Genomic DNA, 17,273 nt, shown 5'->3' with positions numbered 1-17,273 from the left:
AAAGAGTGGCTGGGGCTGTGTCAGACTCACCTGCAGAAACCTTCCCCAGCTGCAGGAAGCTCAGTATCCTCCCCTGCTTCCTGCCCCTGTCGCTTGTCAGCTGTGGAGGGAGGGGTCATTGTATGGGGAGCTGCTCCCCCATCCACCCAGCCCCTGTGCATCTGGATCTCCCTACCCAGACACCCCTTCCAAGCCTTACCCTCTACAACCAGAACCTTCCTAGACCTCCATACCCAAATCCCACTCCACTGAACCTCAACCCCTGCACCTGGAACCCCCACAATGAGCCTCTGTGCATCCAGATCCCCCCCCATACCTAGACCCCTGCACTGAGCTGCCTGCACCCAGATTGTCCCACACAGAACACTCTCACCTCACACCTGTATCCTCCACACTGAGCCCCTTCACACTTGGATCCAGCCTGGTTGAGCCTGACTTCCCCACACCTGGCACAGAGGGGCAGGGCCCCAGGGTGTTTCTGGGGCAGGTCCAGGCCTTGTGCTGTGTCAGGGTTGGGTGCAGCCTTGCTGCTGAGTCTGTGTCCTAGGGGTGGATGGGGACCTGCAGGGTGATCTTCCATCTTCCTGCAGCCAGTGGCCTGTGCTCCCCACTGCCATGCTGGAGCATTTATTTATTGACAATTAAAACTTGCAGAATTTTTAATGTTTTGGCGCAGACTTTTTAATTTTTTGGCACAGAATGCCCTCAGGAGTATGACATACAGCGGCATGTTGAGTTACCAGGATTTGGCCTCTGGCTCTGTGATGAGAGTGGGTTCTAGTTGTGAGAGTCAGCATCACCAAGTCTAACAGATCAATTTGGTCATCTGTAGGAACTGAACCTGGGATCTCTATCACTTGAGTTCCATTCATATAGAGGCAGCAGAAGACTCATAAGCTTGTACACATGGTCTAACCTCCAGATAGGGACAAAGAGACCCAGGGTTACAAATACTTCTTCAGAAAGGCAGTGTGAATCAGTGGATGGAATTTAGGCCTGTCATATCCAAGAACTGGGTTCTATTTCTAGCTCTACTTGTGGTGGCCTTATGAAAACGCTGTTACCTTATTTGTAAAATGGGTGAATGATAGTTGCCTCTCTTCTGAAAGAGGTGTGAAGTCTTGCTCATTGTTAGTGGAAGAGATGGCTCTCCTATCTCTTGCCTTGTACTTTGTTGTACATTTCTCTAGGCTACAGAGTATTGGGAGGGATGGTCTCTCCCTTCCCCCTGTGTGTGACATTTTACTAGTTCTGCCTGGTGCGTGATAGACCTCAGTGCAAAAATGCATGACACGTGGCAGGTCTGTTAGTGCTGTAAACAACATAACTTCTGTTAGACAGACAGTTTGAGGTAAGGGAGGGGAGGTGAAATATGGTATGGACAAATCATCTTCAGTGTGCACAGTTGGGAGGCAAGGAATTAATCACCTAATTTTTTAAAGCTACATACAAAATCTTTGTGAAAATGCCTCTTTTTTTGTCCATTATTAGCATTTGGAGGAAAAAAAACTCTGCCTAGGGAAATAATAGAATTTTACCACGAGTCCTTAACGTTAATGACTGATAATATTGGTGGTGAAGCACCCTGCTGAAGTTGGACAGAGTTCAGATCACGGTATTAAAAAAAATTCCAATCATATTGTTTTGACACATACATTTAAAGAAAATAAATCTATAGTTTTTCAGCCTGCTAGTTTGTAAAGGCACAGTGTTTTCAGTTAAATGTAACATGATTTTTATTTTTATTTCAAAGAATTATTTTGCTGAGGGTCAAGTTTGTTCTCTTGTTCAGCAATGTCAGTCTAATGTTCTGTTTTTGTATAAAACAAGCTGAATTTGTTGTTCCTACATGAAGTTTTTTTACTTTATAGGAAACTAATGATTGTGGTCATAGTTAAGATTCTGTCTAATATCTACAAACAATTTAAATGTTTAGATGTTTTAAATTTTATTTTGTAATTAATGTACAAAAATTATTGTAACAACTTTCTCCCTAAGATATCCCAGTAGCTGGGATGGATTTTTTTTTTCTTCTTCTCTCTTTTCCCACAAGATGGACTTTTTTAATTTTCTTTTTACTGTGTTCTACATTTACTTAAAATTTAAAAATAATTTGTATGGTCAGTTGTTCTTTGCTCCCTGAGGCACTATATCAGCTACTTCCAAAACTGCCATCATATGCTGTCTTGCTCTTCTCCCACTGCCACCTTTTGTTTAAAGCCAAATAAAGGGCCCAGTCCTGAATTGCATGTGCGCTCAAAATTCCCACTAATGTTTTGGGTGCATAAGGATAGTAGGATCAGGCCATAAAAATGTTAAATGGTGATAAAGCAAAAACATCCTTTGAGATAACAATTTCATCTTGCCAGGAGTGAGGTTTTTTTGGATAATAATGTAAAATAGCATTAGGTTTATGTGGAGTGTGTATTTTTAATTTTATGGAAAAGGTGAACATGTAGACAGGGGTCGGCAACCTCTGGCACGCGGCTCGCCGGGGTAAGCACCCCGGCGGGTCAGGCCAGTTTGTTTACTTGTTGCGTCTGTAGGTTTGGCCTATTGCGGCTCCAACTGGCGTGGCCAGCACATCTCTCAGCCCACGCCGCATCCTGCTGCCCCCATTGGCCTGGGACAGCGAACCCTGGAGAGTGGGAGCCGCCGCAGGTAAACAAGCTGGCCTGGCCCCTGGTGAGCCGCGTGCCAGAGGTTGCTGACCCCTGATATAGACTTTATGCCTGGGCTAGTACGTTTTTATGGAGATTTAGCAAAGTTGCCTTAGGGTATGTCTACACTACAGCTGCAGTGCTGCAGCATAGACCCTTCCTACATTGACTAAAGGTTTTTTCCATCAGTATAGTTCATCTGTCTCTCTGAGAAGCAGTAGATAGGTTAACAGAAGGATGCTTCCATTGACCTAACAGCTTCTATACCAGGGGTTAGGTGGATCTAACTACTGCATTCAGGATGTGAAATTTCTCACAGCTCTGAGTGACATAGCTTTTAAGTGTAGACCAGGCCTTTACAGTTTTGGTTAAATGTTTGATGAGTCTTCATTGCCCCCAAGGTGACAGTTTGACTTCATCTCATAGTTTGTGCTGCTCCGTAGAGAATTTACTGATTGTTGTTACAAGCAACATTGGCATCTTCAGGAAGAAGCCTTTTAAACTGAAATTAGTTAGAAGAGGTTTTTTAGTTATTATTGCTATAAAAAGGGGACAGCCTTTTTTTGGTTATATAGTTTAACAGCTCAGGTTAAATCCATCTCATAAAGGAAAACCACTAACATAGTTCGTATCAGAAGTTCTGAAAAGTAAATAAAAATATCAGTATGGATGAATTTTTTTTGTTTTGTTTTAGGGGAAAAAAGAGATGTGTACACTAGTTTTATGATTGTTTGGATAAATGAGTAATTTCTACAAGTATTAAAATATTTATTCCAACTTTCAGAGTATCTTCTTTTATTTTTAGATGAATCTGCGTTCTGTATTTACTGTAGAACAACAAAGGATATTACAGCGTTATTATGAAAATGGAATGACAAATCAAAGTAAAAATTGCTTTCAGCTCATATTACAGTGTGCACAAGAAACTAAGCTGGACTTCAGTGTAGTCAGGGTAAGTACTGAGGCCTTCCACACTTGAATTTACGTAATTATTTAACAAGTACATTTGTTTACATAAAATATCTGTAGGGGATGGAATCATTAACTTTATTTTTTTAAAAAGGCTTCCATCCCCAGCTGTAATATATGCTCATTCTTTCCTGAGAGAGGGCTGCTTGTAGTCTGTGTTCCTATGAACACTTTTACGTTATTGAAGTATTAGTAGGGACTTTCATACTGTGCAAGCAGTAGGGGTCCCTTCAAGAAAGTTAAATTCCAAATAGGGTTTTCCTGCTGAAAACCTAGATTATATATCACGTAAAGTGAATGTTGTTTATATCAGGAAACCACTTTGAAATAGAATAGAAATTTTGTATCCTTTAAAAATGACATTGAAAGAGATCTATAAAACTGCTGTGTTCCTTGTCATAAATAGATGGCATTGCTGCTTATTGGTATTACAGTTATCACTAAACAATAATATCATTGAGTAGCTTAGTGCTTCTGGGGTCTCTTCTGAAGACACTGAATTCCATGGGAGCAGGATAATGCTCCCCCTATGAAAGAAGAGCCATTTTGTATATAATGTTTCACAAGGCAGTAGAAATCATGAAGCAATAGTTGAGAGTTGGTACAACAATCAAGCAGGCAGGAGCCAGATACAAGCAGCTGCAGTGGGTACATCCACAACACTGTGTGGGAGGAAGGAAGGAGATAAGACCCATTTTGTTATTCCCAACTCCGTGGACCCAGAACCATGTAGGGGAGCGCTCCTTCCCTCCCATTGTGCCCCCCCCCTTCCAGGGGCACCAGCTTCTAAGTAGCCTTGCCTCTCTGGAGAAACCTGAGCTCAGGGTAGTGGGGAAAAAACCCCTAGGAAGCCCACCAGAAACTCAGACTGGCAGGAGCAGACAAGTAGCTGCAGTAGGGAACTTTGGATGCTTTCAGTAGTTTTTGCTCTGGACATTCTCTCCCCTATGCTGATTGGCTGATTGCTTCAGGTCCCTCACAGTCTCTTTGCCTCACTCTACTCCCTGCCTTCCATTCCTCTTCTTTCTTCTCCAATCCCCTTTACTCTGTTCCCTGCAAGTCCATTCTTCTTTCAGTTTTCTGTCTGTTTAGCCATCGCCTTCCTGACGAAAGCATTTCCACAAAAATTGGGGCAGTAACATGCCATTTGCGGACCAACATACCTCTTGCTCTGCTGGCATTTTGTAATCCCCACCTCCCCTTGTCTCTTCTGTCTGTTTAGACTGTAGAAGCAAAGACTATCTCTTACTATGTACAGTGCCTAGCACAGTGGGACCTAGATCTCAGTTGAGACGCACAGATGCTACCACAGTACTAGAAAATAATAATAATAATGTAAAAGTCATACAGAAAATGCAATAGTGTCTCTGATGTTAATCTCTGTATTGAGTCTTGATTAGTTTTATGGGTTAGTATATTGCCAACTTGACACATTCTTGAATTGGCTTGGGGATAAGGTAAAGACTTATTCTGAGATTCTCTTTAATGACTTATTTTGGTTCATGATACCGTTTTAAAAACAAAAACAAGATTTATGACAAAAGTAGATGATGCAATATATTGTTTCTTTCCAAATTAGGACCTGTACAGCCAGTCCTGGAAAGAAAGAGGATTTTTTTTCTTTGTTGGGACACTTAAGCATTCAAACCAAAATGGATTTGGACATTCCCAACATAGAAAGTTCAGAAATGAGCTATTTCTTTATAACTACAGTTATGTTAACTATTAAAGTATTTTATCAAAGCGGTTTTACTTCAATTTCTTGTATATGTTTTAAAATAACTGTTTGATTTGACAATTGAATATTAATTTTGCTGAATGATGAGGTGATTTTTCTATTAGTTCCAAGCTGGGTTTTTTTAATATATTTTACAGTTTTTCTTTTGATATCATTTCAATTTGAAAAAGATATTATCTGAGTAGAAGTAAAACAAATAGTGCCACAGGATGCAATAAGTTTTCAGATATCCATTTCAAATTAATGTCTGTGATTGTGAGCTAATTGGGAGACAGATTAATTTGCTTTTTCCTGAAAATTGTGGCTAGTCATGTTTGGGTTGGAGGCTGCTTGTTTCCTTTTAAGAAGAGAGCAGAACTAAAAACATTATGCGAGGAATATAAACCCTTGCTAATCCAAGCACTTATATATGTAACTATTGAAGTCAGTGAGATGATTTGCATGCTTAATCATGTGCTTAACTTAAGTGCTTTGCTGGATCGGGGGCTACGTATCATTACAATTGTTACATTTGTTTTTATACTGATCATTAGAACTTGTAAATGAGATGTCGTCATTGGTATCATTCTGTATTTTGCATGATACATGCTAGTAGATGGGTAGTAATGCAAAAAACTGCTCCCTTCTGTTAACATGAGCGTCAGACTACTTTTTGTCTTGGGGTGAGATTTCCAGTGAATTTCCATAGATATGAGGTTCAAATATTAAACTATAAACAGCTATGTGGGTGTATCAGAATGTAAGGTGGGGTTGGCTGCCCTTTTTTTTTTTATTATTTTAAAGTACTTGTATAAAATCCAGAGTAAGTACAGAATAAAACCTCTCTTTTGTTCTGTGTAAAACTGATCACTTGGTTTGCTGAATTTTCAGCTCTTGTTTGAGTTAACTGGTCACCATTTTGCTGCATACCAAAGATCAGCGAAGTGGCACAGCAAAAAAAATTGCACTATATGATCTATGTATACACTTACGGTCTGATCCTGCATCCATAGGTGTCTAAGAAGTTTTGTCACTAACCTGAATGCGAGCAGAAGGAAGCCCTTATTTTCTAGTGGATCCTTATGTCCATAACTCTCCTCTTTATACTGAATCATATAAATTAGCAGAAATTGACAGTTACAAATCTGAAGTCAAACTTAGAGCTTGTGTACACTTAAAATGCTAGTGGTGCATAGGATGACCAGACAGCAAATGTAAAAAATCGGGACAGGAGGTGGGGAGTAATAGGTGCCTATATAAGAAAAAGCCCCCATAATCAGGACCGTCCTGATAAAATCGGGACATCTGGTAACTGCAGCTGTGCCACTGTAGTATTTAAGACTTGATGCGACTTACATGATGGGAGGGGTTCTCCCATTGGCTCGGTCAATGGAAGAATTCTTCCGTCAGCCTATCACTGTCTACATGGGGACTTAGAGTGGCTTAACGCCACCGCTCAGGGGAGTGGATTTTTTTTACCCTGACCAACATAGTTAAGCCAACTTGATTTTTTTAGTGTAGACTAGGCATCAGTAGGAGGAGACAGGATGGGTGAGGTAGTATCTTTGATTGGACCAACTTCTTTTGGTGAGAGAGACAAGCTTTCGAGCTACACAGAGCTCTTCTTCAGGTCTGGGAAAGGTACAAAAATGTCACAGCTAAAGAGAAGGTGGAACAGGTTGTTTTGCATAAGTAGTTAGCATATTGTAAGAGGCCATTCAATGTGGAGTGGACAGTTAACACCGCTGCAGTCATAGGACAAAAAAATGAGGATTAATGGGTTACAGACTGATGTAATAAGGCATAATCCAGTGTCTGTATTAAAACCGTTATTTTTAGGGTCTAGCAAAGTTTTATAAATTTAAGCATCTTTTAAATGTGTTGTGCAGGTTTCCTTTGAGGATGAGGCCTGAGAGGTCAGATATGGAGTGGTCTGAAAATTGTGATATTGTGTCTTTGTCTTTTATAATTTTTCTGTGCGAGTTCATTCAAGAGCATAGTGATTGTCTGGTTTCACCCACATACTTGTAATTGGGGCACACGTTGTGATAGGCATGTTCAGTACCTTTGTCTACATTTAATTTAAGCCTGGGAGTTTGAATTCATAACTTTGCTAGACAGTAAAAATCATGGTCTTAATAAAGATACTGGATTTATGGCTTATTACTACAATCTGTAACCTATTAAACACTGGTTCTATGACTGCAGAGGTGTTAAGTGGCCACTTCACCTTAAATGGTCTCTTACAATACATGATAACTACTTATGTTAAACAGTCTGTTTCACCTTCTGTTTAGCTGTGACCCTGAGTACTTTTTCCTGACCTGAAGAGCTCTGGGCTAGTCTACCCTGCTAATACTCCCAGTGCTCTAAAAAACCCACCTCCACGAGGGGCGCAGCTCCCAGCGCTGGTGCACTGTCTACGCTGGTGCTTTACAGTGCTGAAACTTGCTGTGCTCGGGGGGTGGGTGTTTTCACATCCCTGAGTGAGAAAGTTGCAGTGCTGTAAATTGCCAGTGTAGCACAGAAGTTGATCCAATAAAAGATATTCTCTCACCCATCCTGACACCAACATGGCTACAACAACACTGCAGACAACTTAATACGAAAATCTTACGAGTGTGTAAATTAATCCCACCTCTTTCATGGTAAAGGTTGTTTGTGTAGTACTGATATTGTAACACCATGCATGCTGTCATAGGCGCCGACTTTCTAATGTGTCAGAGGGGTGCTCCCCTCCCACCCTGCCTGCACTCCACCCCTTCCCGCAAGACCCCACCGCCATCTTGTCTGTTCCTGCCCCTCCCCCATCCTTGCTTCTCCCTCCCTCCCTCACAGTGCCTCCTGCATGCCGCGGATCAGCTGTTCCATGGCGGGCGGGAGGTGCTGATTGATGGGAGGCACTGGAGGGAGGCGGAGGCGCTGATAGAGGGACTGCCTCCCCCCTCCCATGGGTGCTCCAGCCCTTAGTGTTCCCCACTACCTTTTGTTAAATATATTTTCATTCATTAGTTTCCTACTTGATGTATTTTGTTTGAAACCAGTAATGGGTTTTTGGACCTTAAGTACAAAATCACTAAAGATCTCTAGCTTGTTCTCTTCAAAAGAGAGAGACTTTTGCATAAAACAGCCGCCACTGTTTTAAATATCTTGTATATAATTTCATATATTTTCACTGTTAGTTACAGAAATATCTGTAATGGGAAATTATTCTGTCTGTTGAACCTAATCCCCTTAGTCTGTATTATATTTGTGTAATCAAATCAGTTTCTCACTAAATGCAGCTCTTGAGGTATATGATTGAAAAAGTTAAATTAAAAAGACAAACACTTTTACAATTCTTTTTTGACCAATCTTCAATTCAGTCCCTTTGTGTTGGAAAACTTTTCCCCTGTCTTGGGATTCATTGGTACTTTGAGGACAACACTTGTGTTTTTTTTTAATTTTTTATTAAATTAAAGAATAAGAGAAGATAGAAGTGTCTGTAGTATGGCAATTTTGAAAACATCTCAGCTATTGGATAGTGAAGATACTGATTATGCTGAATCTCTCAGTATAGTTACTGGTTTCAGGAGTACCTTATTTTCACTAGATGTAAAAGCTGAAATTGGGAAGGGGAAGGAATTAAACACCTAGTGTATCCTTGTTTGGTTTTTCGTCACAATAAAAAATGAAAGGTAAAACCAAGTACAAGTATGTGGAGGAGAAAACCGCAGGCTTCTGCCATATTTGTGCAAAGATAATTTTGGGGCAAGAAGAGGGGAGATGCAACAAGTTGTATATTCTTTTCTGAGGTGGGCCAGAACTGGAAATCTTCACTGTACTGAACTTCAGGCATTTGGATAAAATGGGACCTGGATCCCCATCATCTGTGGTTTTGATTTTTGCATAATCAAGACATGTCTCTTTCCCCTCCCCCTTACAACTATTTTTGATGCTACCCATTTCTAATATATTAGTACTTTAAATATTAATTGTAAAGACTTATATATATGCGGAAGTCTTTGCAAGATTGAGGCTTTGAATATTTAAAAAAAACTGACTGTGGCTAACATTCTTATATATTAATATTTTGTATTTGCAGACTTGGGTTGGCAATAAAAGAAGAAAGATGAGCAGCAAGAATGTTGCAGAATCTGGAGGCACCCCACCCAGGACTGTTCCTAGCACCCCTACAGTGCCTCCAGAAGTAGCAGTCAGAAATGTGGTAAACATTGCTCGATCCCAAAGCCAGCAGTCTTCTTGGACATCATCTAACAATGATGTAATAGTAACTGGTATATATAGCCCAGCTAGTTCATCCAGCAGGCAGGGATCCACGAAACAGACTAATGCTTCAATGACTGAGATACATAAAAACTCTATTCAGAGACCACCTGGAAAAAGTGATACAGAATTTCAGCAGCAGCATATCCCTGTAGGACGACAAGTATCACATTGTAAAGGTGCTTCGCTGCTCCTGGGGGAAAAAACTATTATTTTGTCAAGACAAACAAGTGTGTTGAATTCTGCAAACTCCATATACAATCATACTAAGAAAAATTATGGTGGTTCATCAGTCCAGACTGCAGAGTTAGTGTTACCTCAAAAGCCAATAATATGCCACAGGCCATGTAAAGCTGAACCAGTGGGGTGTCAGAGGTTACACAAACCAGAACACACAGCCTTTGCATCACACATCGCATCTGGACAAAGAGCTAATGTTCGAGACCCTTCTTGTAGCACACAAAACTTGGAAATTCGTGAAGTTTTTTCCTTGGCAGTTACTGATCAACCTCAAAGAATTATGGGAGGAAATACAACACAGAAACCTTGTTCGGTCGAAGGCAGTTGCCTGTCCATTGCAATGGAAACAGGAGATGCTGATGATGAATATGCTAGAGAGGAAGAGCTTGCATCTATGGGAGCACAAATACAAAGTTATTCAAGATTTTGTGAAAATAGCAGTTCCCTTCGAGTGGAGAACCAAAGCACAGCTTTGTCTGGACCAGGCAGAAATGTGAGCTGCAGTTCACAGATGGTGAATGCCAGGGACTTGCCTGACAATGTATTATATCATAACAGAGACTACCGCTTGCCTCCACGGACCTCATTACATACACCATCCAGTACACTGTATAGTACTGCTAATCCATCCAGAAGTAACTTTTCTCCTCATTTTACATCTTCAAATCAACTGAGGCTGTCGCAAAACCAAAACAACTACCAGGTAATCTGTACATTTATTTTTGCCTTTCAGATTTTCAAGACTCTTCTTTTGTGAAAGCTGAGAATGTAGACTAATATATCTTGATCCATTGATGAAAGTTTATACTGTTCCTTGGCACTGTTTCAGGTTTTCTCCTAAATGCTATGAGCTTAGTCTGGCATATAGGGCAAATCATATCAGTCGCTCCCTCCTTTTTGAGTGCACCCATCCCCTCTCCTTGAAATGGTGAGCATCAGTTCCTCCTTCTTTCCCCCCGCTCACCAAGCTACCATCTACTCTTTTGCTTCCTGTTTTTTGATGGCGATTGGGATCTCCTTCCAACTAGTCAGGGTGTTGGCAGCCACCATTTACAATGGTGTGAGTCCTTCATCCTTGCAGTTTAGTTTGCACCATTTGTGTTACAGGAGATGTAATGAGGGCATCTCCAGGACCCAGGTTGCATCTCATGCCCATAAAATATGCTTACAGGGGTAAACAGAGAGGAGAAATGTGAGTACACGTTACTGGGGGGCAGAAGAAAAACCTGTGTCCAGCAGGGGCTGGAGCATTGCAAACCATTGTGGATCCATTTGTTGGAGGAAAAGAAACTGCAGGAAGCATCAGAGTTGGTTTCAAAGTGGCAGAACTGCTGTGCTTTCCAGTATAGCGCAGAGCCTGGAACCTGAGTTAAGGAGCTCTTGATGATCATGATGAGGATATAGCTTTGAGCATTGTCTCATGACATTGGTTGCTGTTCCTCTTTCAGAGGAACTGTAGTCTCCTAATGGTAAAGCTGAGGCATCCCAGAAGTTCAACACCTTCTTCTAAATACTTTTCTCACTACTGTAGTTTAACTCTTCAAATAAATGTCACTTTTCATCATAAGATACTACCAGGAATGTCACAGTTCTGTGGCAGTCGCAAGTTTTAAAGGCCCATTAGCATAAACCCTGTCCATAGTTTTTGTGACCTCTATGAATAGGAATTGCAAATCCTCCCAAGCAATCTCCTTGCCATTTTTGGGTGCATGTGCTGTGCTTATTATCCTTTCTCTCCCTTAATGGATAGAGCTTTTCTCCTCTCTAGAGATGGTCAATTAGCACTTGCTGTTAAAGTGCAAATTTGGATCAGAATGTTATTTAAACAAAGTGCCTTTACTTAAGAAAAAACAGATTTGTGAAAATGAAGAAAAGCCTGTAAACATATTTTTGTCTAGCCATGAGCTGTTAAAAGCTGCAAAAGTGCAGGCTGTACAGCTTAAGAATTGGTAACTTGAAACTTCACATATCTAAATGTATTTTCTTGTTTTTCTTCACTGTTGTTGTAAACAAATGACATTCTTGGTTTAGTTCATGACATGGTGGCAGTGGCAGATTCTTTTTGGTGTCTCCTCATCATTGGTCTTAGGAAACTAGATATCAAAAGTTCTCATTAACTGGTTAAGCATTAGGCCAGCTGTTCACGTGAGAAATTAGCAAACCTGTAACCAGCCTTCCCATATAATGCATCTCCATAATTATTTTATAATCAGAAAGCTTGAATCAGGTTTTTTTCTACTGCACAAATAGACCAGTTCTTCCTCATATTGCTGTAAGAAGACGTCAGACAGTATCAACCTATTTCAAAGGATTCTTTTGTTCCTGGGAAAGGGAGTCTTTCTCTTTAGTCTTAATAGTATGGCTTTGTACTAGTTACCAGTGGTTCAATATATTCTTTTCCAAAGTATATCCCCAAGGAATGCATCCCTTCCTAGGTAAAGAGCCCTTTTGAATGAAAACTGACTTGCCCTTTGTGTGCAGTGTAGTTGTAGCCATATCAATCCCAGGATATTAGAGACACATGGAGGGTGAGGTAATATCTTTTATTGGACCAGCCTTCTGTTAGTGAGTGAGACAAGCTTTTGAGCCACACAGCACTGTTCTTCAGGTCTAGGAAAGGTAATCCCAGCTTCACAGCAACAAGCAAGGTGGAACAGATTGTTTAGCATAAGTATTTAGAACATATTCTAAGAGATCATAGTGGCTAACTACTTATGCAAGGTGGAACAGATTGTTTAGCATGTTACTATGAAGCTGGGAGTACCTTTCCCAGACCTGAAAAGAACTCGGTGGGGCTCAAAACTTTCTCGCTCACCAACAGTTGTCCAATAAAAGATATTAGTGTTTCCCCTTTGGAAGATGTTGAGACTCCTCATGCTAGTTCATGGCGCCTGCAGTAGGGTAAGATACAGTATAATACAGATCAGAACATCCCAATCATTATAACTTGTACAGATTTGTTATAGTTATGTCAGAAAAACTAACAAATGCAATTGAACTATTACAATCAAATCTGGCTCCTCATTAGGCATTCCTTTTCATTCCCTTTGTTTCTATGGCTAGTGGGATGAAAACAAGGTATATTCTGGTCGGTGGGCCTTAGAAAGGGACCAGTTTTGCCTCTGTATTTCCTCTGACTTTTGTGTATGTCCCTCATGAATGTTTTGCAACATGCCATTTTTGGCCAGGAATGAGGGTGTCACCGTGACTGGTATGGCTCACAGATGTGTGTGCCAATCTCAGGTCAGGCTGTCAGAAAACAGGGCAGACACCCCAAACTGGTGGTATATTTTATTATATTTCATCAAGCCAGTAACAAGTGTGAGCTCCTGGATCACTGTATTAATCTTACCGTGGAGCCGCAGACAGTCCTCCTTAGGCTCTCCAACCCCTACTTTACCACCAAGACAAACTGGAATTTGTGATAAAAGGTTATTAAAACCAAAAGTCACCACACATTAGATCACTCGTGACCCCAAAGGGCCAGTCACTTACCCCATGTCATTGGATGTTCTTGATCTCACACCAAAGTCAAAGCCGTAAACAATTTCTCTAGTAAACTAACTAAAGATATATTAGCTAAGAAGAAATTAGAGTTATTGAGACGTTAAAGCAGGTAAAATACATTACAGGTGAGTCAGAGTTTGTATGCCAAATGATAGCAGAGCTGTAGTATGCTAGTTCTCCATAAGTCTCTCAGGTTACCCAAAAGGGCTTTAGTGACCTCTGTCCAATCGCTCAGGATTCCCCCTGTCAGAATCCATCAGTCCAGAGATACTGGATCACTCCTAGGGTTTCTTCTTATAGCTGCTTTCCCCGGAAGGCAATCTGACAACTTCCCATCATAGCACGAGCCCTCCCACAAACTTTGTCTGTGTTCAGTCAACAAAGGATTTTCCATTGTTGAACATAATGACCTATACTTTGAAGTTAACATGCTTCTTCATTTACAGTTCGGTCCCATTTGATGGGCAATTCAGTTGCACATACGTGCACAATGCATTCAGTTACAGCAGTCTAGACAATCTTTCATTAGTTTTCATGAACAATGTGATAGCCAGAAACCATCCTTCATTAGTTTTCATGCAGTTTCACACATTAAATAAATTCTCATCTACACGCTAGGGATGTAAAATAGTAAACCGTTAACTGGTAAGCATTAGTCTTAATGGATAATGCAGCCTAACCATTAACACCCACCCCTGGGCAGGCTGGCGCACCCCCAGCTGCACTGGCCTGCCAACCCCAGGGCCCAGCCTGATGGAGCAGCCTCAGCCCCGTGCTAGTGGGAGCAGCCCCAGCAGCAGCCCTGAGCCACACCAACCAGCTGGAGCAGGGGTCCCCGCTATAACACAACCCGATATAACACGGGTTCATGTATAGTGCAGTAGCAGTGGGGCTCCGGCGGCGCTTTAAAGGATCCGGGGCTCCAGCTGCTGTGGGGAGCGCTGGGCCCTTTAAATCCCACTGGAGCCCTGCCGCCGTTACCCCAGGGCTGCGGCAGCGGGGCTTGCCGGCGATTTAAAGGGCCTGAAGCTCCCCACAGCAGCTGGATCCGGGAGCTCTTTAAATCACCGCTGGAGCCCTGCTGCCCCTACCCGGATATAACAGGGTTTCAGCTAAAACGTGGTAGGGATATTTGGTTCCCCACGACTGCGTTATAGCGGGATAGAGGTGTATTTATATCCCTATTACACACTAATACATCCGTCTGATCTAGGGTTAATTAACTACTGGGACAAAGCTAATGTGTGAAGACAATAATATTAACATTTCTTTGAACTACTTTAGCAGATCAGAATTGGTCTGATCACAGTACAATATCTTTTGACACTCCTTTGAATTCTATTAGCATTGGAGTGAATTAGCCTGCTGCCTTGGGCTGAGCTGGCAACCTGCTAGGCAGCATCACAGGGGGAACAGCTGTTGTGGATTTTTGTTTTTGTTTTTTTCGTGGGGCCTTTGACCCTGCGCCCATTTCCAACGTTGCAAAAATGTTGTGACTTAAGTTCATACAGACCCTGTCAGCATTAATTTACTTGTCACTGGCCTCTTTGCTGTGAAATCCTCCGTAAGATGGTAGATTTGGGGGGTAGCAGTGGGTGATGAGGGGGAGGGCAGGAGCTCATGGCATCCTGGTTCTGCAGAAAGCATGTATCCATGGTGGGGATATTGGCACAGGGGCTGTGTAGATGAGGTCTTGAGGGAATATGCTGTTTTTTTGGGAGCTGAGCACTATGACTCTTCCTGGGGGTACACAGGGTTGTGAGGCATTTCACTACTACCTGCCCTTAATATGAGGAAGCCTTGTTGGTGTCTGCAGTGGGTCAGTTCCCCATCACCATCAGCCTCTGGTACCACAAGCATTGCATTCCAGGCCTCCACAGGCCCCGCTTTCTCCTTGCAGGTTAATGATAGGCGCACTCCAACCTCTGAGCATCTCCCTGGAGTTTCCCAGCCCCTGATACTCAGGACACTTTCAGAATTCCCAGCTCCTCTGTTCCTAAAGGAACAGTATACCACAGCTTACTAGTTATGCTGTAGAACACAGTTCTGCTTATCATATAGCACTTAGATTTGTTTACAGAGAAAGCAAGTATATCTCCATAAAGGGAGGAGGGATAGCTCAGTGGTTTGAGCATTGGCCTGCTAAACCCAGGGTTGTGAGTTCAATCCTTGGGGAGGCCACTTAGGGATCTGGGGCAAAAATTGGTCTTGCTTGTGAAGGCAGGGGGCTGGACTTGATGACCTTTCAAGGTCCCTTCCAGTTCTAGGAGATTGGTATATCTCCAATTATTACCTTATTACCTAACAAAGAACAGAGATTCCAATGATAGCAAGCACAAATACTGGGGGAAAAAAAGGGTCACGTGTAAAATTAAATTGCCTACTAGAGCCTAAACTTAACTAATAAGACATTGTGTCATAAGAGCAAAAGGTCACTCAAAATGCTTCCAGTGTATTACAGCCAGGGTTGTGATTTTTTTTTTTGTTCATGAACCAAGCCCACTGTCAGTGTACTCACTAGGCGAAAATTATCACGTCTCCTTGCATTCTTCTGATATACCAAACTAATTCTTTGATCTTAGTCATAAACTGGAAACCCTGCTGTTGTGTATTTCTTCCTGTAGATTTTGTGGTCTCTCGTAAACTTTGCAATCTTGATTAGCTGGTGATACCGTGTTCCATCAGACTTCTATTGTAAGACACACAAATGTGTCCTATGAATATAAGTGTCTCTTATCTCTTGCCTGAACAGAACCAGTTTATCACCTTCTGGTGACCTGTCTTGTGTGCCTTAAAAACACAGGTGTGTGTGTGTGTGTGTGTGTGTGTGTGTGTGTGTGTGTGTGTGTGTGTGTGTGTGTGTGTGTGTGTGTGTGTGTGTGTGTGTGTGTTGAAATATGTAGCTACTAGACCCAGGGGATCCCAAACCATATTAAGCCTTTGCCTTCTGCCATTTGGCACCAAGAGGTTCCTGAGTCACAAGCAGCCTACCACTTCCTCAAGTGGGGCTTCTAGAACATTTACCACTTAACTTATGCACTACAGTAATTTATGTATTGATTATTTTCTTATATACACTTTTGTATGTGGCAAGGATCCACTTTTAAATTTGATTTTTTTTGTTTTAGATATTAAAAACAGGCACGTTTCTAAAGCTCTGATCATCCTTCAAAATCAAATACATTATTCTATAGTAGAGCACCCCAACAAGCCAATAACCAATTCCATCTCTGACCCTTTCCCCACATAGGGTGTTTCTTGGTGGCAATAATTTCATAATGAGAAAACTGTCAAGATAGGCTGGCTTTTTGGCTAAGAGCCAGGATGGTATCCCATTAAGAGAATCTACTTCCATGAATATTTATGACATACTATGTGTTTACATATTAAGAGTATGTGGGAACATAAAGAATATTTGGTAATGGTTTTTCAGTGTCGGCTTTTATTGTTCTTTTGGAGAGGCACTAGAAAGAACCTGGAGAAAAAAAAGAAAACTCTTTTAGATTTTAGTGGTCTGACACTCTAGCATATGCAGTCATTCATTGTTCATATTATTGCTCGAGTGTAGTATAATTTAATCCATCAACCTGGGAGTGAATATCCTAATTCTTAAATTCCTGGGAAATCCTTCAGATTCAGAAACATATGAAGCTTGAGTTACTGAATTGTTTGAATGCTCAGTTATTATAACAGATAGTGATTAAGAGCAAGAAGTGATGATTTGTGTCCTGATGAATTCATTACTGTTAAACATTGGTGGGATATCTAATTAGCAATTAGTCATAACCTCCCCAATTGAAATAATTTAATCAAATTTATGTTAATCTAACATAAGAACAAATTTAATAATCAATTTTCATGACACAAAGGGGTTCTTTGGAATTATTTATCCAGTTATTTATTCATCAGCAATT

At 41.3% G+C, this 17,273-nt stretch overlaps 1 protein-coding gene across 9 annotated transcripts in view; it reads left to right on the top strand.

Moving 5' to 3' along the window:
- Positions 1–17,273, top strand: part of HDX (highly divergent homeobox) — a 91,705-nt gene that overhangs the window by 17,173 nt on the left and 57,259 nt on the right. For 8 of the 9 annotated variants that reach the window (XM_045030632.1, XM_045030630.1, XM_045030628.1 and 5 more), the window contains 2 exons: positions 3,466–3,612; positions 9,431–10,555. In XM_045030632.1, the coding sequence (XP_044886567.1) occupies positions 3,466–3,612; positions 9,431–10,555 (1,272 nt within the window). Of the gene's footprint in view, positions 1–1,498; positions 1,616–3,465; positions 3,613–9,430; positions 10,556–17,273 lie in introns of those variants that run through there. The other variant, XM_045030633.1, reaches the window with a different exon arrangement.

This window comes from Mauremys mutica, chromosome 9 (genome assembly GCF_020497125.1).
Source record: "Mauremys mutica isolate MM-2020 ecotype Southern chromosome 9, ASM2049712v1, whole genome shotgun sequence".
Lineage (NCBI taxonomy): Eukaryota > Metazoa > Chordata > Testudines > Geoemydidae > Mauremys > Mauremys mutica.
The sequence above is the reverse complement of the archived record's forward strand: the minus strand, read 5'-3'. Positions and strand labels throughout refer to the sequence as shown.